The sequence below is a fragment of the Peromyscus eremicus genome, chromosome 12 (assembly GCF_949786415.1).
Source record: "Peromyscus eremicus chromosome 12, PerEre_H2_v1, whole genome shotgun sequence".
NCBI lineage: Eukaryota > Metazoa > Chordata > Mammalia > Rodentia > Cricetidae > Peromyscus > Peromyscus eremicus.
In genome coordinates, this window is record NC_081428.1 from 4,282,706 (window position 1) to 4,307,939 (window position 25,234).

The window sequence follows — 25,234 nt, forward strand, 5'->3', positions numbered from 1 at the left end:
TCAGGTGGGAATATGGTGGCTTCACAAGTTTGAAGAAGTGGGAGGCCCTGAGCTGAGTGACAGCCTTGAACTCAGGCCACCACGGTCAGGTTCCTTCAGCTCATGTTAGCCTGCCTTGGTTAAGCACAGTTTTGCTGGTGGTAACATGAAATTGTTGTTCCTTGTACATAACTGCATTATATATTATTATAAAAACTGTATAATATAGTTTTGTTAAAAACATACTGTATTGTTATACGTCACTAAAAGAATAGATAGGAATAAAAGAAACCCACTGAAAGAGGTGTGTTCACTCTAGAGATGTTGTTGGTTGTTCTTGTTCTTTTTGGGGGGCCGCCACCCAGCTCCCAAATAAATCACATGGAGGTGAATTCTTGCTTATGAACACCCGGCCTTATCTTTGCTTGTTTCTTGCCAGCTTTCCTTAACTTAAATTATCCTGTCTTTCTTTTGTCTCTGGGTTTTTCCTGTTCTCTTACTTCTGTAAATCTTACTCCGTGGCTTGCTGTGTAGCTGGGTCATTGGTCCCTGGAGTCCTCCTCCTCCTTCTCAGGCTACTAGATCTCTTCTCCCAGAGTTCTCCTTCTATCCTCTCTGCCTGCCAGCCCCGCCTATTTCTCTCTCCTGCCTCACTCTTGGCCAGTCAGCTCTTTATTAGACCATCAGGTGTTTTAGACAGGCACAGTAACACAGCTTCACAGAGTTAAACAAATGCAACGTAAACAAAAGTAACACACTTAAATAATATTCTACCACATAGAGCCATCAGTAACAATGAGCCGACTAACTGATGCTGACTCAGTACTTAGCCCTGGTCAGGTGACACAGGGTGGTATGATCCTTGCAAGACAAGGTAGAGTCAGTTCTCTTCCTCCATCTCCTTGTTTTTCTCAGTACAGGGTTTCTCTGCGTAGCCCTGGCTGTCCTGGAACTTGCTCTGCCACCCACCTGCATTTACCTCGGGAGTGCTGGGATTAACGGTATGTGCCATCATGCCTGGCCAGCATCCTCCATCTTTATGTCCATTCCAGGGGTGAAAGTCGGTCACTGGCTGAGCCATCTCATTGACCTTCCAGTTATTTTTCTCTTTTAAAACTGAGTTATGAGACAAGTTCTTCCTCTCTGCTTCCTGGTCCCCATAGACCCTTCTGCGTAGGATCATAGAAAGTGGCACAGGTGAATTAAGTTGGGAGCTCATTTCGTGTGTGAACCCTGATGTCCCAGGGCAGACAGCTGCCACGGTGGATTTTCAGTCAACTGCCGCCGCCGTCGGCTGAAGAGTCCCCGCTGTCCCTGTTGTGCACTGGGTGTTGGGGCGGGAGTACATCAGAAGGGGTTATTGGAAGAGCACCTGTGGTTAGCTGGTGCTTTTCCAATCCGTCTTTCTCTTCCGTAAATCCGTCCAGACAAGCGCAGCTTCCTGTGTAGCATGACGTCTGCAGGCCGTATCTCATAGGTTTTGTCTGTGATGGGGCTTCCACTAGAGCAAAGGATGCCATTGAAGTCTTGGCTATCACAGCAGCCGTGATGCTTCATGGTGAATCTGCCACAGCTTTGCCACCGCAGGGCTGGCTCCACCACCAAACTAGATAGAATGTGGGTAGAATTCACACCTTAAAGGAAAAGAATTGCAGTCAACATGAAACTTCCTGCCCCAGACTGGCATGTCGTCGCGATGGATTGCACTTTGAAGTTCTACAAGTTAGATTGTCTCAAGGTAATGGGGGCAGCATGGGAATGTGCAGCCAAGGGCTCCCACTTGTGGGGAAGCAGATGCTCTGTGGAGAGATGGACTGGGGAATCCCAGTCAGGTGATTGGGCGTCAAGTCCCAACTCGGCCACCTCTGTGGGTCTTAGTTTCCATCTCTGGCAAGGAGGTAATTCTAGCACCCTCCTTGGCACGCAAGGGGTTAATACAGCCCCACCTCATCAGATGCTGAGAATGTTGCCAGCAGAGAGGGAGCCCTCTGAGAGGTCTAGATTTGATGTCTTCCCATTGTCGTAGAGAACTTGGCCGGAGTGTCCGCCTGTTGCTCAGATACCTGTCTCTCTTTGTGGGTCTCTTGTGTGCCGAGGATTTGCGGTGTAGCTGTGGGCTGCCTGGCGTGTCTTGTAAGGGTGCCCATTTCCACAGGGGCTGCTTTAGGTGGCCACATCTGCTCCTGCTGAGCTGCCCCAGTCAGCAAGGAGCAGCCATCCTGCAGGCCATTGCCTGGGTCCTCTTTGATGACATGATGACAAGAGCATGCTGACCCGTGCCTGCCAGGCTCGTTTGAGCTCAGATGACCCAGCCCGTGTTCTGTGTGACTCATGGGGAATCAGTGGAGGTGAATTAGGTAGACCCCTCCAGCCAAGAGGAGGAGACCCGGGGCCTCTCCTCAGGAGGCCTGGGTCTTATTTGCATTTTTGCGTAGTAGTTGTTCATAAACAGCCATGTGTAACTGCAATCCCAAAAGTGAGAACTGAGGCTTAGAAAACTAGATTGGCTTCCTGAACTTCCAGGCTGACTGTGAGACTCTGATCTGACGGAACCTTTGGCGTTTGGAAATACAGCAGATCCCGGTTAGAGCTGTACTAGATGGTGTTGGTATGGCTAGTGACAGGAATCAAGCTGCTCAGAGAGCAGAGAAATCACTGGGGGCTACACTTTAAGTTTGTCTGTCACTGTGTGTGTGTGTGCGCGCGCATGCGCGCGCACAGATGCATGTGTATGCACACATATATGGTGGCCGGAGGCTGGCCTTGAGTCCTTTTTCCAGTCCCATCCACCTTGTTTGTTGAGACAGGGCCTCTCACTGGCCTGGAACTTGCAAAGTGGGCTAGGCTGGCCAGCAAGTCCCAGCAAACCCCCAGTTGCCGTGTCCCCAACACTGAGATCACAAACCCGCCTCCATGCCTGGCTTCTTGATGTGGGCCCAGGGTACTAAACTCATGCCCTATGCTTTCATGGCGGGCACTATGCTGAGTCCCTGTTTATTCTTGAGACCAGATCTCACTGTAGAGCCCCAGATGACCTTGAACTTGTTAGTTTCCTGCAGTAGCCTACCGAGGGTTGGGATCACAAGTGTAGCCACCACACTGGGCTGGGACTACACTTGGAACAAAGGCTGACTGTTCATTACTCTGTGTTGTGCAGTTTAAGAGAGGAAGTGTTTACTGTGGCTCACAGTTCAGGGATTTAGTCCATCACGACAGGGAAATCACAGCAGCCAGAGCCTGAGGCAGGGGACCATGGGAACGCAGTGCTCGGCCCACACTCCAGGACCTCGGCCCAGGCAGGTAGTATAAACCATCACACAGACCAAATGCATCCACGGTCACTTGGGTACACAGGCCTAGGAGAGCCCTTCCTCTCCCCGTCCCTCTCAGAGCCTCTGTACCTCGAGGAACACCCAGTCCTGCTTTGAGTCCCCTCTCTAACTTTCAAGTCTGTGTCTCGGGTCTCTCCACTGACTTCAGGTCTCGTTTAGATTTGCTAGTCGGATATATAAACTGTATTTCAACATAGACAGCTCGTCTTTATCTACCCGAGAGACATCTTAAAGGTTAACTTGACCTTGTAGGTTAGACGGTATGGAACAGGGTAGCAATAGTAAAAATAGACTTACGGTTGAATTTTGAGGAAAGGGGCCGTGTTCTTGGATGGGGACGAGTGCTGTCTCAGTGGGCTCTCTGATGACTAAGTAACTGTATAGGGGGAAGAAACTTTCTTTACTTGTTACTATGTAAAAAAAAATTAATTTCAAATGAACCATAAACTGAAATGTAGGGCTAACATCATAGAAGGAAATGTTTCTGACAAGCTAACAAACATGAGCTGTAGATGAAATTCACAAGTCAAGTGGATCTTGTTTAGTGAAAAAAAAAGAAAGAAAGAAAAGAAGACCCTTCATTCTTTATGGGACACATGAGTACTCCCCAAAGCACCCTTTTTTCTACTGAATTTTTATCATGATCTGGACTGCTGACCAAAGGCCACCGAGGAGGCGCTTTGAGTGTCTGTGCCGAGATCAGGTCATTTCCCTCAGTTCACGCGCCTGGGATGTAGTTCATTGCCATAGTTTTCTGTCTTTGCATTTCTAGGATAAACTGTCGATTCCAGAAGGTGCACTACTGGTTCAGTTTCTTGACCTTTCATTTAGGACTCTCACATCTGAGTTTATTGGTGCCAGGTGAGCTGCTCCCCAACGTTAACTGTCGAGTTTTAAAATTGCAATCGTGCTGGGATTGTGACCGGCCCAACAACTTCCCACTTTCTCTACCTCACGGCAAATAATGGGCAGTTTTCGGGGTTACAGGCTGTGGCTGTTTTGAACCCCACTTGGGCTTGGTTTACTTAAGCCACCAAAATATTTTTTTAACCTTGTTCTTAATTAACCTTTTAAATTAAAAAGATGTTTTTTCTAGTTTTACTGTTTTCCTTTTTTTTTCCCAGGGAGTAAGCCAAATTAACTGTCCAGTTAATTTTTAATGGATATTTATCCACTCATTTATTTGACATTTATGTAGATTTATTGGGCATTGCTCTGCACGGGGCATCGTCCCCGGTCCTGGAGAGGACTGAACGGCAGACGTTGCACAGTTAGTAATAGCTTACACCTGTGGCAGGCTGTCTGGTTCTCTCCGAGAGACCTTCAGACACTTGTCGTTCAGGGAACAATCCTTTTCCATATTTGCTGAGCTGTAGATTAAGCATGGCTCTAAAGTCTCGAATTTCAGTTAGAAGTATACATTATTCATCAAATATTTATGAAATCCATATACTACTCTAGGCAAAGTGTGTGGTGCCGAGACTGAGATCTGTTCCACTAGGGTCTCAGAACATTTTCTGTTGCTCTGACAGATTGCCTGTGACTCCGCAGCTTACAGAGAACAGAAGCACATTTGGTTATAGTTCTGGAGGCTGGGGAGTCCATGGTCGTGATCTTGCATTCAATAAGGCCTTCTTGCTGTGCTAACATGGTAGACGGTATCACATAGCACGACCCACCATGTACTCCTAAAGCACTGATGCCATCATGGGGGCCATCCTGGTCTCATCCCGGTTACTTCTTAGGTCCCCCCTTCTTAGTGCCATCAACATGATCTTCTACCTCATGAACTTCAGGAAGACATGTCCAAACAACAAGCCACTTATGTCAAAGGTCTTCAATGTTTTGGAGGATGTGTGTGCCATTGGGCCTGAGTCTGACAAGAGGGTCCTCACTGTCCCCTTGTCCTTCTGCCCTCTGTCCCAAATACTCAAGCACCAGGGCTCAGTCTCGGCAGGAAGGAGACTCCTTTGAACCCTTGTCTTTGCAGCTCATGTGTGGTGACAGGGTGTGGTCATCACACTTCTTTCCTGAAAAGAAACGGAGGGTAACAGTGGGGTTCACCAGAAGTGTCACACTCCCTGCTTGACCCCCTGCCTGTGTCCTAGGGCTCTAGGCACCATCTGCATGAAGTGCATTTCAACTTTGTAGAGAACCATTCCAGAGGGGCCACCTCTGAGTTCCATGGAGCATGTGTCTGTCTGTCCTTCAGCTCTGGGGAGGTTATGGCGGACACTGTGTAAAGATTCCTAGGTCCTTACCTAGGCCCCTCCCTTCCCTCCAGGCTGCTGTGGGAATCCCCAGGGCTGTGTGATGGGGTATCTCACATTTACCTCATCCAGGACCTTCGTGCTCATCTGTGACTCCATCTGTCTCTCAGGAACCAGATACACCACCAAATTATGCTGGTTCCACTTTCAAAACATGCCCGTGCATCCGTTCCCTCACCAGCCAGCTCTGCTACCCACACGGCCTCCTCTCACCTGCCCCACTACACAACCTCTTAGCTGGTTGCCCCAAGTCCATCATACTCAGGTGAACTCATTTAAAATGTGAGTTACAGCTTGGACTATATAGCCTAGGCTAGCCTCAAACTTGAAATTTCCAGCCTTAGCCTCCCAAGTGCAAAGAACACACACAACACCGCACCTGGCTCAGTTTTGTGTCTCTTTTTATTCTTCATACAACCCAGAGTCCTAATTGTGACCTTTAAACCCCTGGCTCTGTCCCTAAGCACACTAACCGTTGCTCCTGTGGCCTCCAGCGGTGGGCTTCAGCCTCTGTGGCCACTGTGTTTCTCTAAAACCTACCCAGGGCCTCTGGCCTTGCTCTTCGATACCTTCAGACACTTGCTTACACTTTCTTCTGCTCTCAGAGAAAGGCCTGTCAGAGCAGCCTTCCTGGCCCTTCCTGCCCACCCCGGTCCCTCCCCACCCCTGGGTCTTTGCTAGCCCCCTTCCTCTGCTTTTGTTTTCCCTAATTAGCCCATTTACCTGCCCCCTCCCCCAGAACACACACACACACACACACACACACACACACACACGAGAATCCCAGCCCCCAGGGCAAACAGGGCATTTGTTCACTGTAGCCACCCCCAGAGCCTGGGAGGGGCCGGCACATGACCCATGTTCTTTTCAGTTCTCCGCGTGTGCTCCAAGGACCTCAGAGGTGGCCCCTTGGGGACTGCTGCTCCAGCAAGGCCAGTAGAGCATAGCTGTGCCATATCGGTAAGCTGGTTCTCCTGGGCAGAGACCAAAGCACCATGGCTGTGCATAGGTGTGCCATATCGGTAAGCTGGTTCTCCTGGGCAGAGACCGAAGCACCATGGCCTTGGCTGGCTGCAAGGCTTCAAAGTGGCCATGCTCAGCAAACCCCACAGCAGCCCCGTGCAGGAGCGGCACCCTCCTGGTGAGAGTGAGGCTAAGGGGTGGAGGGGCAGCCTGGCAGAGTCGTGTCTAGGTAGCATCTTCTAGATCCCTTGAGTCCCGCCCCGTCCCCCCCCCATCCCCCCCCCCACCCCGGTATTGGCAGAAACAGCCCCAGATGCCCAGCCTGTCCCTTCAGCTTCCTTGTCCTGTTCCCAGCCACTGGACGGACCAGGGGGTGATGTGGGACGCTGCGGCTTCATTGCTTAGGAGCCGTTGTTTGTTGTGGGCAGTGGGCATGCCTCCTACCAGCTGTGCGGCTCTGGCCGTGACTCACTCATCTCAGAGCACTGTCGATGAAATCACCAGCAGTCCCTCACACAGGGCTGCTGAAATACAATCTGTGCATGACCATCCTCTGCTGCTCCGCATTAGGCCGAGTCACACGACCGAACAGTCAAATGTCCATGGTTCCTGTGGCCCCACTGCTGCTATGGTGGACAGTTGATAAGCAGGTGGCAGCTGTCGGGCCTCACACAGAAGCCAAAGCCTGACTTCTTGCTGTGACAGAAGAAAAGGCTGCCTGTCCCCTGGGCTTACTCCAGGGCCTGTGGACAGCCCCTCATTCCCCCCCACACACACCCCCAGGTGTCTTTTACCCGGGTCCCCTCATGGGTTTTGCTGTTGGTGGCTAGTTATTGGGAAGGGCTTGGGGACTAAGATTGCCTTTGCTTTTCTTCTGAGCAAGGTCACAAGTGGCATCCCCCCCTTGCAGGTGCCCCTACCCTGTCTCCTGCTTGCCATCCACCTGGACATTATTTTAGACTCCTGCTTCCTCTGTGCACAGACGCCACAGTGTGAATGAATTCTGACCTGCCTTATTTTCTTTCTTAATCTCTCCTGCTTTTTTTCTTTTTTCTATTCAGCTCTTGGTGACAGTGGGTTGACCCAGCAAGGTTATATTCAAAGCCACAGAAACAGCCTTGTGTCCATCGAACGGACCCCTGGGAACAGCCACGCTCCACATGGCCCTGTGGCACCCACTTGTGTGGCTCCTGAGGGCTGCCCAGCCAGCCTCTCCTGCTGGCCATTTTCCCCATCACTCTCCATTTCTCTCACATGGTAAAATCCCACCTAGGGTGGGTTACATTTAATGGGGTGAGAAAAGTCTACACAGTAGAGGAGAAGTCACAGGTGAGGCCAAGGCCTTCCTCCCAGGAGGGTGAACCATTTTCTTCTCTCTGGCCCCACATGGCAAGAGGCATACAAAAGAGCCCTTTCTGGGTTTGATGTATTACTTTTCAAAAACAAACCCTTCATGTTTTTTTATTTTTGGTTCCTACCTCTTGGCCGACCCAGCAGGAATTTGGCAGCCGGCTAGGCTGCTTCTCACAAATGCTAAGAGCAGCTTCACTGGAAGTCACAAGTTGGGGGGTGCCGGGAATTCTAGATGTGCTGTGAGGCTGCCCAGCTGCCTAGGTGCTCAGGGAGAGAGGGTCTCTGGTCTCCAGTGCGTACACAGCCAGAGGCTCAGCAGTCGTTGATACGAGATGTTAGTGGATGGAGTTCCTTCTGTGACTGCTGCGTCTTGGTGTATGTTTGAATTTTTTATATTCTTTAGAATATTTCGGGTGTTATATGAGGCATAACAGGATGTGTGCATTTTGTTTGGGAGCAAGCCTATTTAATAGCTATTTTTTGTTGTTGTTTATGATTTATGCTCCAGAAGATTTTGATAAGTCCCATCTAACTTATAAACACAAGCCCCCTCAGTGGCAGCACACCTCCATTTCTCATTTAGTTCTGTCTACAAAGGACACCAGCACCTGGCTTCTCTACTCTGAAAAGAATCAAGAGTCAGGTCAGTACTAATTCAGCATAGGTAGACAACGGTGGTGAATGGACAGACCCATGGAAGTCTGCTGACTTCGTGAGGTTTTGCAATGTGGAGTATTCCAAAATTCTCCTGTTTCCTGCTGTCGGAACACAGGTTCTCCATGGGCCTTGGGTTAAAATAGAGGTACAGCAGAAGGGCCCCTCATTGCTGGTGTCTCAGCGAAGCGGAACAGAGCCTGTGGGCTGTCTTGTGCAGTCTTCTGTGATAGGTGAGCACAGACAGAAGAAAGGCGGCCAAGGGGATGAGGATGTAGCTCAGCTGGACCAGTGCTTGCCTGGCATGCAGAATGCCCAGGGTTCCTTCCCTAGCACCAGGCCACATAAAGTGGTGTAAACACCTGTAATCCAGCACTTGGGGAGTGGAAACAGGAGGATCAGAAATTCAAGGTCATTCTCAGCTACAAAATGAGTCCAAGGCTAGCCTGAGCTACACGGGATGGTGTCCGGCATACTGAGTTCACTCTTACTGTGGCCTGGATGCAGTGATGTGTGTTTTTAAGATAACGGGACTGCGTTTGTAGTTTATCAGGAGAACACTTACCTCTGCGTGATACCCGAGGTTCAGCCCCCTGTACTGCCGGGGGGAGGGGGGGTCATGTTATGTCTCATGGCTCAGGGAGCTACTGGAGATGGATATTTTTGTTGCATTTTTTTATTAGGATAATCAAGGTACTCAGTTGCTAGGGAGAGGGCTGCTTTCCAGCCTACTAGAGTGTTCCTAGGCTAACACTGCATTCTGCCTCTCCACCCCTAAACAGGGTGTCTTACAAAAACAACAAAATCCAGCTATTAGCAATTAAAGAGCTTGGCCAGGTAACCACCCCCTCCCCCGCAGCCTGTAGGAAATATGAGTTATTCATCTTTACCAAAGAAGTTATTCATCGTCACTAAATGTTCCTTTGAGTTTTTATAACTTTAGGATCCTTTTAATAACACACTCATTTTATATAATAATATCCAACTGTAATGCTGCGCACAGCCTCCTGCCCGCCCCTGCCCGCCCCTGCCCGCCAGCCCTACTCTCTCTCCCCACAGGCCTAGTCTGTGGCAGGAACTTTTAATCTTCCTCTTTGCGTTTTAATGCTTATCGTAAAAAGCCTTATGAGAAGTTCCAGGCAGTTTCATTTTGTGAAAAGCACACCCTGCAGTCTTGGTCTCCTTAGAATGCTAAGCTCCGTTTATGGTTTCCAGCTTTATGAGGGTCATTTGGTGGGCTAGCGTGGAACGGTAGGTCCCTGGGTATGTCAGCACCCAAGTCCCACTAGGGAGTCCCTCTCCCTTGACAAAAGGTGTTTCTGTGCCGTGCTTCTGTGGGTGCACAGCAGCACATCCTGTGTGGAAGGTGGGCACACCCACTCCTCTCTGCCAGGTGAGTGACGTCCTCGGGGATGCTTTGTATCAAGACTGTCTCACCAGGCGCCTTGCCTGGGAACAAAGAGGATCCAGCATGGCATAGTTTCAGGGAGGCAAAAATGTCATCCCTAGGAAGTGCCTCTTTTGAGGGGCGTGGTGGCACAAGAGTGTTCTAGAAGTTTGAGGGAGATGGATGAATCGAGCTGCCTTGGAATGGAATAAACTTCAAACTTGAGCCAAACTGTGGGGCGGGGAGGGGGGCCGGGGGAAATAAAATCTTGGCTTCAGTGTGTTCTCAGGAGAGTGTCTCCCCACAGGAGAGCATTCACGTGAAAGAACTTGTCACTAGGAGAATGTTTCCCCGAAAGAGTTTGTCCCCAGGGGAGTGTATCTACAGAAGACTGTCTCTGGAGAATGTGTCCCAGGGAGAGTGTTTCCCCAGGAATCCTTAGGAATCCTTGACCCTCAGGGGCTGTTTCCAACCTGGCCATTGGCACAGGTCAGCCAGCAGGCACTTTTTTCACATGTAATCAGTCATATCGAGCCTTGACATTGATACATTTGCTGGCCTTATGGGTGTCTTGATGGGGCTTTGATCTGTTCTGAGCCGTGTTAGGTAGAAGGGCATACAGGCTTCTTTTCCAGAACAGCCTTGGACTGGAAGCTCCTCAGACATGCAGGAAGAGGGCTTTGAGTAAAGTGGCCTGTGTGAGACTCTGAGAGTGCCTTGTGATGTCAACAAGAGGAAAGCCAGAGGCAAGAGCAGCTGTGGCCAGGGACCTAAGTGTGTCACATCCTCTGCTCAGGATTTTGTCAACAAGGACACCATAGGAAGAGACTCCATGGGTGCCCTCAGTAAAGCATTCCACAGGGATGCCCAAGCCAGCAGCCCATCACTGTCAGGAGGGGCAAGTGTGTGTCTCAGAGCCCATCTCTGGCCAAAAGACCAGCCCCTCCCTGCAGGTTCCTGGTGCTCCTAAAGTGGATGGTAGGGTCCACACAGCACCACGGTCCGTACCTGTTCAAGAGCCCTAGACCACACTGTCAGTTCCTCCGGTGTTGTCTGGCCCTCATCAGCCCTACCTCTGCAAAGGGCCACAGACAGCACTCTGCACATGCCGTCAACTACGGGAGCGTGAGCCCTGGCCACCCTCACTAAAAGGAGCTGTCACCATCTGGACACTGAAGCATCACCGTCCCTCTTCAAATGGCCTGTGTGACTTTATATTACACCTCGTTCGGTGATTATTATTATTCAGTGAGAACCCACTTTGTTTCTGGTTTCATCAGATTCTTTCACACAGCCAGCAGGTCATTTCAATTCATAAAAAATCCTGTAATTAACATTGGTTATTTTAAAAATGTGCGCCTCCGGGCCGGGGGCTGCTCAGTGTGTATGGTACTTCCTGTGTAACAGTGAGGAGCCTGAGTTCTGATTGTCACCACTTAGGTAGGAAAGCCACATGTGACCACACATGCCCGGAACCCTGACACTCAGGAGGTGAACCAGGCACCTCCCACAGTCTCCGTGGCTGACCAGCCTAGCTGCATATCGAGCTCCCGGGTTAGTGGGCAAGTCCGTCTCAAAGAAGAAGACAGAGCAGTAACTGGGGAAGGACACCCAGAACCTTCGGCCTGCACACGGGCGGGCACATAAACGCGCGCGCGCACACACACACACACACACACACACACACACACACACACAGTCATTGTTTCATGTGTTGAGGATACCTTCCTTCCTTCCTTTCCCCCATTTTTTTAAGAGGGGGGAAAGAAAATGAAACAAAATGTAAGGGAAGAATTTATGTATTTGATTGGGGGAGGGGAAATTAATCTTCTCATAATAGTTTTTAAATTAAGTTTCAAATGGTCCAAACCTTTCCCCTCCACCCCTTCCTCTGATATTCCCTCTCTCATTAAAACTTGGGTTCTGATGGCATTCACAGGGAAGCTGATTTACTGGAACACAGACGCTCTTTAGGTCTTAAGTTCTGGAACGTTCCCAGTGTGTCTGAACCCAGGTTTCAGATTTTCCTGGCATTTTGTTGGCAGGCCCGTCTTCGGAGTCCTCCCTTATTTGAGCATGTTTCCTGACACCTTTCGCAGTATGGTGCTGTGTTTCTTAAATTTTAGAAAAGAGAGAGTGATTTTAAATAGAAAAGCATTGGAATACACAGACGGAAGGTCAAGTCTAAGATGTCAAGCAAAATGAAAAGGCAGTTAAGTCTCAAAAATGGACAGGTAGACACACTTTATTTTTTAAGGGCAGGAAAAGACCAGAGGAGGAAGCTGTTTCCGGAAACCCCAGCTGTGTGGACTCTCCTCTCCCTGTTGAGGCAGTAGAGAGAAGGGAGTTGTCTAACTCCAGTGGGCTGTGGTCAGTACCTCCAGCCCTGCACTGGACTGTGTTCGGTACCTCCAGCCCTGCACTGGATTGTGTTCGGTACCTCCAGCCCTGCACTGAACTGTGTTCAGTACCTCCAGCCCTGCACTGGACTGTGTTCAGTACCTCCAGCCCTGCACTGGACTGTGTTCGGTACCTCCAGCCCTACACTGGGCTGTGTTCGGTACCTCCAGCCCTACACTGGACTGTGTTCAGTACCTCCAGCCCTACACTGGACTGTGTTCAGTACCTCCAGCCCTGCACTGGACTGTGTTCAGTACCTCCAGCCCTGCACTGGGCTGTGGTCAGTACCTCCAGCCCTACACTCGACTGTGTTCAGTACCTCCAGCCCTACATTGGACTGTGTTCAGTACCTCCAGCCCTACACTGGACTGTGTTCAGTATCTCCAGCCCTGCACTGGACTGTGTTCAGTATCTCCAGCCCTACACTGGACTGTGTTCAGTACCTCCAGCCCTACACTGGACTGTGTTCAGTACCTCCAGCCCTACATTGGACTGTGTTCAGTATCTCCACCCCTACACTGGACTGTGTTCAGTACCTCCAGCCCTACACTGGATGGTGTTTAGTACTTCCAGCCTTACAGTGGGCTGTGTTTAGTACCTCCAGCCTTACATTGGACTGTGTTTAGTACCTCCAGCCCTTCACTGAGCTGTGCTCAGTACCTCCAGCCTTACAGTAGTAGGCTGTGGTCCAAACCCCCAATGCTGCAGTCAGAGTCGCAGGTGGACTCAGGACCTAGCTTGCCTGAAGGAAAACCTTGCAGACACAAAAGCAGGCTGATAGGAATGACCTAGGATGGAGATGCCTCTAGAGATGGCCCCAGAATGGCACTCTGACACCTGGGTCTAGAGGGACAAGGGGGAATTTACCGGTATTTCCCAGCTGGATGGGAGCTGGTAAGATTGCTGAGGCCTAACTCTGATACCCTGAAAGAAAGTAACCCTGGGCTGATGAGAGCGCTTAGCAGGTAAAGGTGCTTGCCAAACAGCCTGATGACCTGGGTTCAATCCCTGGTCCCATGTGATGGGTGAGCAAACCAACTCTCGGAAGTTGTCCTCTGACTTCCACACTTAGGCATGCACACACAAAATACATTTTTAAGAAATGGAGGGGGCAGGAGCATCTCTTCACCTTGACACCATCCTGGGGACACAGGAAATCAGTTGGAGACATAAGAATAAAAAAAGATGGGATGCTCAGTGTGCACCGTGTAGATAATGTGGTGGTGTAACCTCTCAGGGCCAGCGGTTAGACTCTGCTCTGACAGCAGAAGAGATCGGTGAGGAAATGCAGTGAATGTCCCACCACCGTCAAACCCAGCAGAAGTCAGCCTCGCAAGGGTTGGAGAGATGGGTAGAAGGTAGAATTGGCCCAGAGGGGATGGAAAATAACCATCTGAATGAGTATCTGTTCCAGCCTTGGATTCAGAACCAGGTTTGGTTCCTGGGGCCGCCAACCCAGCATGTCATGGAGCAAAGCCCTGCCTTGAAGAAAGAGGCCCCTTGTCCCGTAGCGCTAGAAGCTAGCTGGTGTTAAGCTTCCCGGTCACACTCTCCCTGTGCCGCTCGCTCCTGGCAGAGCGGAGCCCGAGAGGAAGGAGGAAGGGTGATGTTGAGGGCAGTGCTGCCAGAAGATGCTCTCGCTTTTGAGGCCAGCTGGCAGGGTAGGAAATCCTTCCCAGTGATTACCCTGGAGCAGAGATGGAATTGAGGTGGAAAGGCTGGACCGGGGCCTGAGTGGGAGGGTGGGGCTTCCCTTTCTAGAAGAAACTCATTCCATGAAACTTGCTTTGACCACCCAGGTGCTTCAGAAACTCCTTGGCTCTGTAGCTAAGGAAACTCATTATTTTATTATTTTATGTAAATTTGGCGAGGAAAACTTGGCATGTTTGAAACAGAGCTTCCATGGGAGAGGCCTTACCTATTATGCGCAAGGCCATGGATTCAATCCCCAGCAATACCAAAAATAAATTGGAAAAAAAAAAAAAGAATTTGTTTCCTGGGAAGTCGCTCAGTAGATAGAGTGGTTGCCTAGCACCAGGAAGTCTGTCCTGGGTATGATTCACAGTAACATAACTCAAGGGTGGTCCTACATGCCTTTAATCCCAGGACTCAGGAGGATCAGAAGTTCAAGGTCATCCTCAGCTACACAGAGATCTGAAGCCAGCCTGGGCTACATGTGAGACCCTGTCTTTAAAGTTAAGGGAGGAAGGAGGAAGGGAGGAGAAACAAAGGAAAAACAAACAAGCAAACAAAAACAAAACAGAATTTGTGAAAAGCAGGAAAAATAACTTCCCGGCACATAGGGCAAAGAAAGTGAACTTCATCGCAAATCCGGTAGCATTTAATTTTTGAAATTTAAGATTTTATTTCAGTTGTTTTAAAAAAAAAGATTCTTTTCTCAAGTTTAGGAATAAGTGTACAGAACTTTCCAGAAAAAAACTTCTAACTCCCCAGGACTGTTAAACTTACGCAGATGCATTTTAAGAGACTAATGATGTTCCTGTTTTTATGTCTTACTGATGAAACTTGAGTTGGGAGGCTGAGGCAGGAGGATCTCACATCCAAGGCCAGCCTGGGCTACATATCAAGACCCCCCAAAACAAAACAGCAGGTCTTCTGCAGTGAGCCGGGCCAGCCCTGGTCTGTGATGCCCCCGGCCCCCAGACCTCCACTTCCTCAGCTGTAAAATATGACCATGTGGTAGTGACTGCTGGGACAGTTTTGGGGACATTTCAGGGATGGCTCAGTAAAAGGAACCCTAGAACTGTCACCATCCAGAACCCTGGAGACTGTGCTGAAGGTCTGCTCCTTTCCTGTGGCTCGGTGGTTCATTTGTGTTTGGATCTCAGAGAAATCTCAGTGAGTGTGATGACGGCACTGTGTCTGTGGCTGGTGCACGTTAGCTGCTGGAAACCTGCCATATTAAGGTCACAGACCCTATAAGTAAAACTATGTGTTTGCAGGTAAAATGATAGCTTGCATGTGAAATCTTAGAGAAGTGATAATTCTCTACCTTAAGCAATGAAGGAATTCAGTAAGGGGGCAGGATATCAAATCAGCCTATAGAAAACAACTTATTTTAATATACATAATAGTAAAATGATAGTATGACATCTATTTACAATAACAGAGAACAGGGTAGAATGCTGAAGAAATGTATTGGAACAGCATCATACTCCTTGCTCACAGGGCAACTTGGCCAACATTCAGTCCTCAAGTTAATTTAGAAAGTATATTTATACAAAACAAACAAAACCCTCAATAGCTGAAAAGGCATGGGGGAAACAATGCCCAAAAAAGACCAGTGAGGAGGACTGGGCATGCCGGACCTTAAAACGAGCTTGGTAACTAAAACAGTGTGGTGTCAGCACTGGAGGGGGTAGACGCCAACGGACAAGGACTCCCTCCAAACAACCAAGCGCATTGGACAGGACAGGAGGAAGGAGGGCCCAGACCTCCCTGGGAAAGGAGGATGTCTGTCGATGACAGACTTCCTAACACATAGTTCTGAGACAAATTGACAGGCATTGGAAAAATATAAAGCCAGACCTGTACCCAAACTTTAACTCTACACAGGAATGAACTTTAAACGGAATCTGAAGCTTAGACTTGGAGCACGTGAATTCCTGTGTGACTTGGGGATGGGAAAAGATTCTCTAGTTGGTGCAGCAGTGGGGCGGGGAATTCGGCCATATCTCACAAAGTCACAGAAGCGCTTGCTCTCCGACCAGCATCCTCCTTTACCCCGTAGATGGAACTCCAGCAGTTCACCACACCGTGGTCAAGGCGTGAGAACTCCTTAAGGATGGACCAGCCGTGGAGTACGGCACCACACATGAGTGATTTGACAGGAGTGAGAGAGACTGGGGAATGGGCTGAGTGTGCCCAGCCTATGTCCAGTAGACTGGAGAGAGGGGGCGGGGTCCAGAGCGGCAGCTTTCTCTAAGGGAGAGGGAGAATGGAGGAAGCAGGCATGTGCCTACCGTGTGCAGAAGAGGTCGTGAGAATAAACCGGAGACAGCTGAGCGTTTGGCTTGGTATTTTTACAAGGTTGAGGGACAGGCTAGCTAGCAGGGATGGAGGGTGCAGGAGAGTGGCCTGCGACCTGTATCATAGTTCTGGGGTGGTTTGAATGAGAACGGCCCCATAGGCTCCTCTATTTGAATACTTGGTCCCCAGTTTGGGAAGGGTTAGGAGTGGAGATGTGTCACTGGCGGAGGGCTTTGGGATCTCACAAGACTCTTCCCACTGCGTGTCTGCTTGTGGTTGTGGAGCAGGGTGTGGGGTCTCAGTTCCTTCTCTCCACCATCATGGACGCTGACCCGCTGGAACCTTGAGCCCGATTACATACCTCCTTTTATAAGTTGCTTTGGTCATGGTGTCTTACCACAACAATAGAAAATAACTAAGACAGGCCAAAACCCTGGCAAGCAACTAAAAAAATATAAAAGGAACAATGATTGAAGGAAGTGAAGTCACAGTTGAGGTTAAACCTGATCAGACAGGCAGAAAGGCCACACTGGACGAAGGGATAAAAGGGCAAACCGGAGGAATCTGTAGACCCCTTTTTGCTCCTGTAGCTCAGGCTGAAGAGGAAAAGAACTGTATGTAAGTGGACACTGAACTCTCTCACGTGTGTCCCAGCAGGGTAGCCAACCATTCTTAATCCTTCTCTCTGTGCCGTAGCATCACACCAGTAGGTTGATTGTTTTTTTTAAAGAAAGCTTTAAGTAAAATGTTCATTTTATGAATTAAAAAAAAAGATTTGTGTACTTCATTGGATGTAGGTTATATCTTAACGCAAAGTATAAATAGAAACAAAAGAAAATTGTTATGACTCTAATTTTTTTTTTTAACCTCTCTGAGTACCCCTTAGGATTCGATTTGAGAAGAATATAGTTACTAAGTCAGAAGGTGTGAGAAAAAATAAAGCTACCATCCATGGGGGTCAGGAATGCCTGCTCACTGTCATTAGTGTCCGCTAGGCTTTCACACTGTGATAACAGGAGGCTGTAGATCACTGTTAGCTCACTGCCGGCTTTACAGTTATTTATCTGCCTTGCCTGTCTGTCTGTCTGCTGAGACAGGGTTTCTCTGTGTAGCCCTGGCTGTCCTGGATCTATCTCTATCTCTCTCTCTCTCTCTCTCTCTCTCTCTCTCTCTCTCTCTCTCTCTCTCTCTCTCTCTCTCTCTCTCTCCCCATAGGCCAGGCTAGTCTTAAACTCAGAGATCCACCTGCCTCTGCCTCCCAGATACTAAGGATTAAAAGTGTGCACCACCGTGTCCAGGTCATCTTTACTTTTAAAGCAGACCTTTTTGTTTTAATCCTAGAAATTGTTTTGAATAACTGCAAATAATTGACCTAATGTAAAATAGCATGTTTTTCACAAACGAATTTAAAAATAATTTTAAAATTAGAAGCTAACTAATCGTCTTAAGGGAGAGATTTAAAAGAGAATGACAAAAAAAAAAAAAAAAAATCATCCCATTATAGTTGCCAAGTCAGCTCCTTTCCTTTGAATTTTCCACAAGTTGAATAAACGCATATGTTACGTTTTAATCTTGCTGTTCAGTGTGCGTTCCGTGGCCAGCACGTCTTCCGTGGTTCTGTATGTCAGAGCTGTCATTTAATGACACCCGATTGTCCTGTTGCTCTGTTCAGCTGACTTCCTCTTTTCCGATTTGTTGCTCTTCTAACTGGTGAATGTGGCTGTTTCAGATCTCCACAGAGGATGGGCTAGATCCCAGTTTAAATTTTTGCTCACTCACTGTTTTGACTGGTTCCTCCTGGTCTGTCTTCTGGATCTGTATTTGTATCAAAACTTTATCATATTGACCATGTGAAAGTCAGGACAGTCTTGGCAGGGCACCCCTGGGTACCGTGACAATCTCTGTGACCTGAGCATTCCGTGTGGGGATTTACAGACCTCCACACAAACAGAGCTTTTCCTCAGCATCCCTTCGGTACAGCAGTGAGTGCACATAGCCCAAACCTTTTAGCCCACAGCCCTGCCAGCCACAAAATAAAACACAGCAGGGGGGCTGGTAGGTAAAGGTTGTGCAATCCCCGCTCCCCCCCCCCCTTCTGTCTTCAAGGGCATCGAGGAAGAATGGAATGCATCCATGGTTGCTTTTTCTCTAAGCAGACTACAGCAACCTCATTTTCAGAAATGCAGCATTGATGAAGTTCATAAATGCTCCTTTGTCGACCATGAGCCGTGCGGCTTGGCCCCCAGAGTTATCTCGGATAGCACGAATAAATCTGGCTGCCTCCAGTTGTCTCAAACAGGCATTAACTCCTTCCTCGTTGTCTCCCTCACAGAATTTCCTCTTGGCCTCAGCAGCACAGGCTCGCTCTGCTCATTAATAGGTCCTGTTAAGTGCTGCCAAACCTCTGGCAGTTTAGTGCATGTGTTCCCTTAATCGTTCTCTTTGTTCTAGAAGTGTCCTGCAGCCTATTCCCACCCCTTTCCATCGCTGGCTGTATGTAGTCTTTGAATGTCTACTGTCCACATGTTTAAAGAACATTCTAGATTACCTGCCATCCATAGAGCTTCTGCGGTCTGCTCACAGAGTACTAAATCACATCCTCCTCCTTGTCCCTTATTCGCCCTAGGAGTCTGGGCATCAGGGATGGGACCTTCTAGAAAGCAGAAATTCCTCAGAGACAACATTAACTCTGCCCCGGGACAAAGAACGCTTCTTAGGATTGTTGTTTGTCCAGCACAAGCAAAGGAATTTTATTCTTGGTGCCCAGGGGTGCAGAGGCATAGTCTACCTCAGTGGGTTGTTCATAGCGTCCGAGAGGAATACTGTGGGGATGTGTTCATGTGCTTAGGCGCAAGTTGGTTTTCCTCAAGTGCCGTGTTCTGCTTTTGAAGCTTATGAGGAAGACCCCACTGTCGCACTGGCCAGACCCTACCCACCTGATGTCCCCTTTACAAGCGAAGAATCCTTAGGCTTCTCCCCCTAAGCAGGTACTGCTCGCCTTGGAGATGCAGGAGGCAGGGTGTGTGTGTTGGTTTTTAAGCAGCTTTCTTCTCCTAGGGGTTCCTTTAGCCTGCAGGAGAGGGTGGAGAGCTTCTCAGGACGCAGGCTTACTTTACAGCTGTGGTTCTTAACCTTCCTAATGCTGCAACCCTTTAATACAGTTCCTCACGTTGTGATGACCCCTAACCATAAAATTATTTTCATTGCTATTTCATAACCATAATTTTACTGTTATGAATCATAATGTAAATATCTGTGTTTTCCAGTGGTCTTATGTGACCCCTGTGAAAGGGTCGTTCACAGGTTGAGAACCACTGCTTTAAGGGGTTCTGTCTTGCAAGAATGTTGAGGAACACTTCAGACTGACTTGTAATTTTTTTTAATACAGGATATATCCTCTGTCCTGTTCAACCTCTCTCCTCCCACAGATGATAGATGATGGATGGATGGATGGATAGATAGGTAAATAGATAGATAGATAGATAGATAGATAGATAGATAGATAGATAATAGAGATAGATTGATGATAATAGGTTGATAGATAGATGATAGATAGATAGATAGATAGATAGATAGATAGATAGATAGATAGATAGATAGAATGGAAAGAGACTGCCCACTGCACTGGCAGGAGACGACTGTCTTTGGCCGATAATACCCCTGCTCTGAACTGTGTCTGCTCAGTGCCAGACCAGCAGCCGCTGGGAAGGTCTTAATATGGAATTAAAATGCAGAGAACTTAACATGGAGTGAGGGACTTGGTTGTGTGTGTGAGCATTTTCCTCTTTCTTTCTTTTTTGAACCTAATATTGGCTGCTCAGGTAGAGGTGTGCATAAGTACACTTTGCTACTTAACTCCCAAGAAGTTTGTATTCTTTTCAATGAAACTATTTTAAAAGCAGAACTGAAGCCCAAATAGATCCAGGGTTCTTGGGAATTCTCAGAAGGTGTCGATTTATTTACTACAGTTAAAGCATAATTAGTTCTCAGGGGATGGGCATCTCTTAAACGCTTTACTGCCAGCATATTGGTTTTCTGAGTAATCAGAAACGTGTGCGAGTTCGAACAGAACCCCACTGTAAGTAGAAACAAATGTCAGAAATTGCTGTTGTCATTGAAGGTAGATATGACGTAAGGGAAACAGCTTGATAAAGTCATCAAAGAACTGTGCCCTGATGCAGTCAAACTGAGCACCGGCCAGGCGGGTCACCCTGCCCCTCTCCTCTGTCTTGCCTTTCGGTGGCATTCTCTTCACCCCTGTCCCGGTTCCCACCAGGCTGTGAAGGGAAGCAGTACCCCCCCCCCCCCCCCCCCCGATTTACAGCTCTGCGGCCGTTGGGCCCTTCCTGGCCACCGTGCACAGGCACACACTCTTCCCTCTCCTGTCCCAGCTCTTGACCCTCCTGTGTGTCCGTTCTAACTGACCAGTTTTTCCCACCATTTGCAGGTTGATGTTTGAGATGCCACAGGAAATGGGTTTAATCGCCATTGCTGTTCGGCAGACCCAGGGCAAAGGTCAGTCATGGAAAATCTGTGAGTCTCCTGCCTGGGGAGCTCAGTGTGTGCTGGGGAGCTCAGTGTGTGCTGGGGAGCTCAGTGTGTGCTGGGGAGCTCAGTGTGTGCTGGGGAGCTCAGTGTGTGCTGGGGAGCTCAGTGTGTGCTGGGGAGCTCAGTGTGTGATGAACCCTGAGATGTCTTGAATTAGAGTCTTTCCATTTTAATAGCCACCCCCTCCTCTGAAATGGGGCAGGGGAAAAGGAGACGGACAAGGACAGATTGGACCTTAGTGGAACACACGTGTTCTCCCAGTCCACACTTTGTTAATCATGCAATGTTTGCATTTGGTGGCCGTCACACCTGGTAACCTGCGTTCCCTGCATATCCTGCAGGCTGTGATGGACAGAGTTCTGAGACATTTAATCTCCTCCAGGTCCTCAGTAAGGGTCTGTTGGAGTCTGTAAAAGGCATAACGTTCAGAGGCCTCCGGCTCACCACCCCCACCAGCTGGTACCCAGCGCTGCTCGAGAGTAAGGAGCCAGTCTGGGTTCCCACCACCTTCTGCTTGCAGATCAAGAATCAGCACCCTCCCAGAGCCATGGTGGGACCCACAAGGGCAGAGACCCTGCCTGTGTCTGCAGGAAGCACAGAGGAGGCTTTACAGGAACGTGGGTCATGTTTCCTCCAGCCAACACCAGGCCCACCCACATCCCGTCCTCACTCAGGGCAAAGAGATGGGAGTCTGCTGCTTGTCACTTCTTTGTTTGAACATAAGACGAAGAAAATATATTGTGTAATTGTTATGAGATTTGACGGTATATATAATCATGATATATGTATGTGTGTATATATGTACACACACACACACACACACACACACACACACACATACATATATATAGTAGCTCAGGCTGACTTTCAGCTCCCGAACTTCCTGATGCAGCCTCCCAAGTGCAGGGCTTACAGATACGCACCACCCACACCCACCAGAGATGGTAGATTACTTAAAAAGATACTCTAGAAAAATTTTGATTAAAGTATACCTCTCATTTTGATTATTTTCTTTTCTTAACTTCAATTTTAAAAAACAAGTAGCAGCTTAGAGAGTTGCTGTCAGGGATCGTGTGTGTGTGTGTGTGTGTGTGTGTGTGTGTGTGTGTGTGTGTGTATGTGTGTGTGTGTATGTGTGTGTGTATGTGTGTGTATGTGTGTGTGTGTATGTGTGTGTGTATGTGTGTGTGTGTGTACATGTGTGTATGTGTGTGTGTGTATGTGTGTGTGTATGTATGTGTGTGTGCCTGTTTGTGTGGGTGTAATGTGTGATACATGCATGTGCATTTGTGTGTGTGCACGCACATGTATGAAGGTATGTATGCACTCATGTGTACAGGCAAGAGGTCAGTGTCACGTGTGTTCCTCTCACTGAACCTGGACCTCACCTATAGACTAGCCGGCTCCCAAGTCCCCAAGAATCCACCTGCCTGCCTGCATCTCTACAATACTTGGGTTACAGGCGAGGAGACCACCATGCCTGACACTCTCTCTCTCTCTCTCTCTCTCTCTCTCTCCCTCTCTTTCTGTGTGTGTGTGTGTGTGTGTGTGTGTGTGTGTGTGTGTGTGAACCTCGATCACTCTTCAGTTTGTTTATTGCGGCAGGGTCTCCTGGTGACCATGGAGTTCTCCCATTCTAGCTAGTCTAGCTAGCCAGCACCAGGCTTCCCCTTTGTCTGTATCCCAAGCATCCTCATGCTTGTGTGGCAATCCCTTGATTCACCAAACCATCTGCCCAGCCCCATGCCTGGCCTTTTATGTGGATGCTGCGGATTCGAACTCCGGTTCTCAGGCTTGTGCCTAAGTACTTTACAGACTGAGCTGTCTCTCCAGCCCCCAGGAACTGATTTTTAAAACAACTTAAATATTAGGCTGGGACTTGCCTGACATGCACAAAGCTCCAGATTCAACCCCAGAACTAAAAGTTTGAAGCCTAAAATAACACCACTGTTACTAAGGCACAGCTCTGGGCTTCATGTCCTTGGGCCAAATAGCCAGTACTGCAGGAAACTCAGAAGGAGTTTCCAGAAGGTTCTGTGGGTCAGTGTAGCTTGTCCGGTTCCCCTGCTTGCTATTTTCACCCACGTGACCATCTGTTTGCACAGCATTCAGGCACTATAAGACATGAACTGTCAGGAGTATAAAACAGGCAGGGAGTTATGCTCACTATGTCTCAGCAGCAGCTTCATGGTAAGGGGTGCACATGTAGGTGCAGATAAGTGTACAGGTGTGGTATGTGTCTGTGCGTGTGAGAACCAGGGGCCCACCTTCAGTGTTGTTCCTTGGGATTTGGGCACCTTATTTTTGAGACAGTGGGACTTGCAGATTCGACTAGACTGTTTTGGCCAGGGAACCCCTGCTTATCTCTACCTCTGCAACACTGGTATTATAAGTCCATACCAACATGCCCCTAGACCCAAGTTTTTATACAAACACTGGAGACTAAACTCAGGTCCTCACACTTGTATGTTGTTTACCAAAGGAGTTTTCTTCCCAGACCCCAAAGCATCCGTCTTCTGTTGAGTTAAGCCCAGCATGTCAAGGTGTGTCACTAAGACTAATAGACTCGGGTAGGACAGGCATCAGGTATGTGGCATTAGAGACACTGTTGTCTGGGAGTGTCCACGTGTGAACAGTGTTCTCAACGGGTTTATCTTCCAGGAAGGGGCCCGAATGCCTGGCTGAGCCCTGTGGGGTGTGCCCTATTCACTCTGCTGGTCTCCGTTCCCCTGAGGTCACAGCTGGGACAGAGGATTCCGTTTGTCCAGCATTTGATGTCCCTGGCTGTGGTGGAGGCCGTGCGGTCCATCCCAGAGTATGAGGTAAGTGCAGCTTCTTTGTCCTCTGCCTTCCCGTGAAGCCTCCAGCTCGGCCTTCTGTGGGGTACCATTTAGAGTGCATATCTGGCCCCGGCCCTGGTCTGGGGATAGACTGGCTGACACGCCTTTACAGTGTTGCTGTGGGCGATTGCGTCCACGGAACATTTCCCAGAGTCCCTCGGGGCTGTTTATCAGGTTTCTCAGGGTCCTAGTAAGAACACGCTTTTCTTCTTTTAATGAAAATGTTATATCAGGACTGGACAGAAGCTCTCTGCATTTTCAGGTTTTTTTTTTTTTTTTAAAGGCTGTTTTGTGGACCTAAATGACTTCTTACCACCTCCCCTTACCCTCATCTCCACTCAGCGGAGTTCAAGGCCAGGTTCATTTGGTGCTGTCTTCCTGCACCACAAGGACAGGTGTGCTGACACCCTATCACTGCCTGACTTGGACCCCACTCCCGGTACCAGTCTCGTTGTTAGTCACTTTGCTGCCATAGAACACCGCGACCGAGGCGACTTCCTGAAGAAAACGTTTATTTCGGCATACGGTTTCAGGGAGATGAGAATTCGTTGTGGCAGGGAGGCATGGCAGCGGAAACAGGAAACAGGAAGCTGAGAGCTCATCTTCTCAGCCACAAGCAGGAAGTAGAGAGAGCAAACAGGAAGTAGGCAAGGCTCTTTACCTCAAAGCCCCTGGTGACAGACATCCTCCAGCAAGCCTGCACAACCTCAAACCTCCACAAACAGCACCCACCAGCGGGAACCAGTTTTTCAGTCAGTCTGTGGGTGGCGCTCCTCCTCAGACTACTGTAGTGTCTGTCCTGTTAGAGAGACAGGAGAAAGAATGATGAATTCGGTGACCAGAGCCTTTCTTCCACACCTGTCTCCACTTCCCCGTGCACCCGAAACATTGCTGTGGCAGCTTCATGTGGCCGCGAAGAGGAGGTGCTCCCAACCTGGTCCCCACCGTCAGCTCTTATGTCAAGGTTTTTGTGTTTGTTTTTAAAGGCTGTGTTGATTCCTTAAGTGAGATTCGAGAAACACAGCTTTCATTACCAGGCACCCCACATCATAAATGTGTGATGAGTTCTGGGCCCATCAGAGCATCACAGACCTTCAAGGTGCCTGAGCTGTGCCCTTGATCTCATAGGAGGTGCTGAGACTGTGACCCTTTGTGGTAGGACCAGGCACATTTAACCCTTGTGGGAAGATAGACCGTCTTCAGGAAGTCAAACTCTCAGGCTAGAACGCAACGTGAGACTGATCCCCTTGGTCACGGCTTTGACTTCTACCGTGATGCCTCACTGGTTCATGTGGTGCCTTCTTGGAGCCCCTGCTGTGTGCAGAGGTGATGTCGGGGCACGGGGTCATAGACTGGAAGGGGGAGAGGAATCTTGCTCACGGGGACAGGTTGTTAGGGACAGTTGCCACTGGAGATCTTACCATTCCACGGTTGCCAGCCTCACCCTCACCTGTATGAGACGACTTCCATTTTGATTTATTTTACCTTTGTGCAGTGTATTTTGATCATGTTCCTTCC

General features: G+C 48.9%; 1 protein-coding gene across 2 annotated transcripts in view; it reads left to right on the forward strand.

Annotated features, from left to right (window-relative positions):
* Hlcs (holocarboxylase synthetase) overlaps window positions 1–25,234 on the forward strand; it is a 169,945-nt gene that overhangs the window by 136,982 nt on the left and 7,729 nt on the right. For both annotated transcript variants that reach the window (XM_059277330.1, XM_059277329.1), the window contains 2 exons: window positions 20,776–20,843; window positions 23,538–23,698. In XM_059277330.1, coding sequence (XP_059133313.1) covers window positions 20,776–20,843; window positions 23,538–23,698 — 229 coding nt within the window. The remainder of the gene's footprint in view (window positions 1–20,775; window positions 20,844–23,537; window positions 23,699–25,234) is intronic.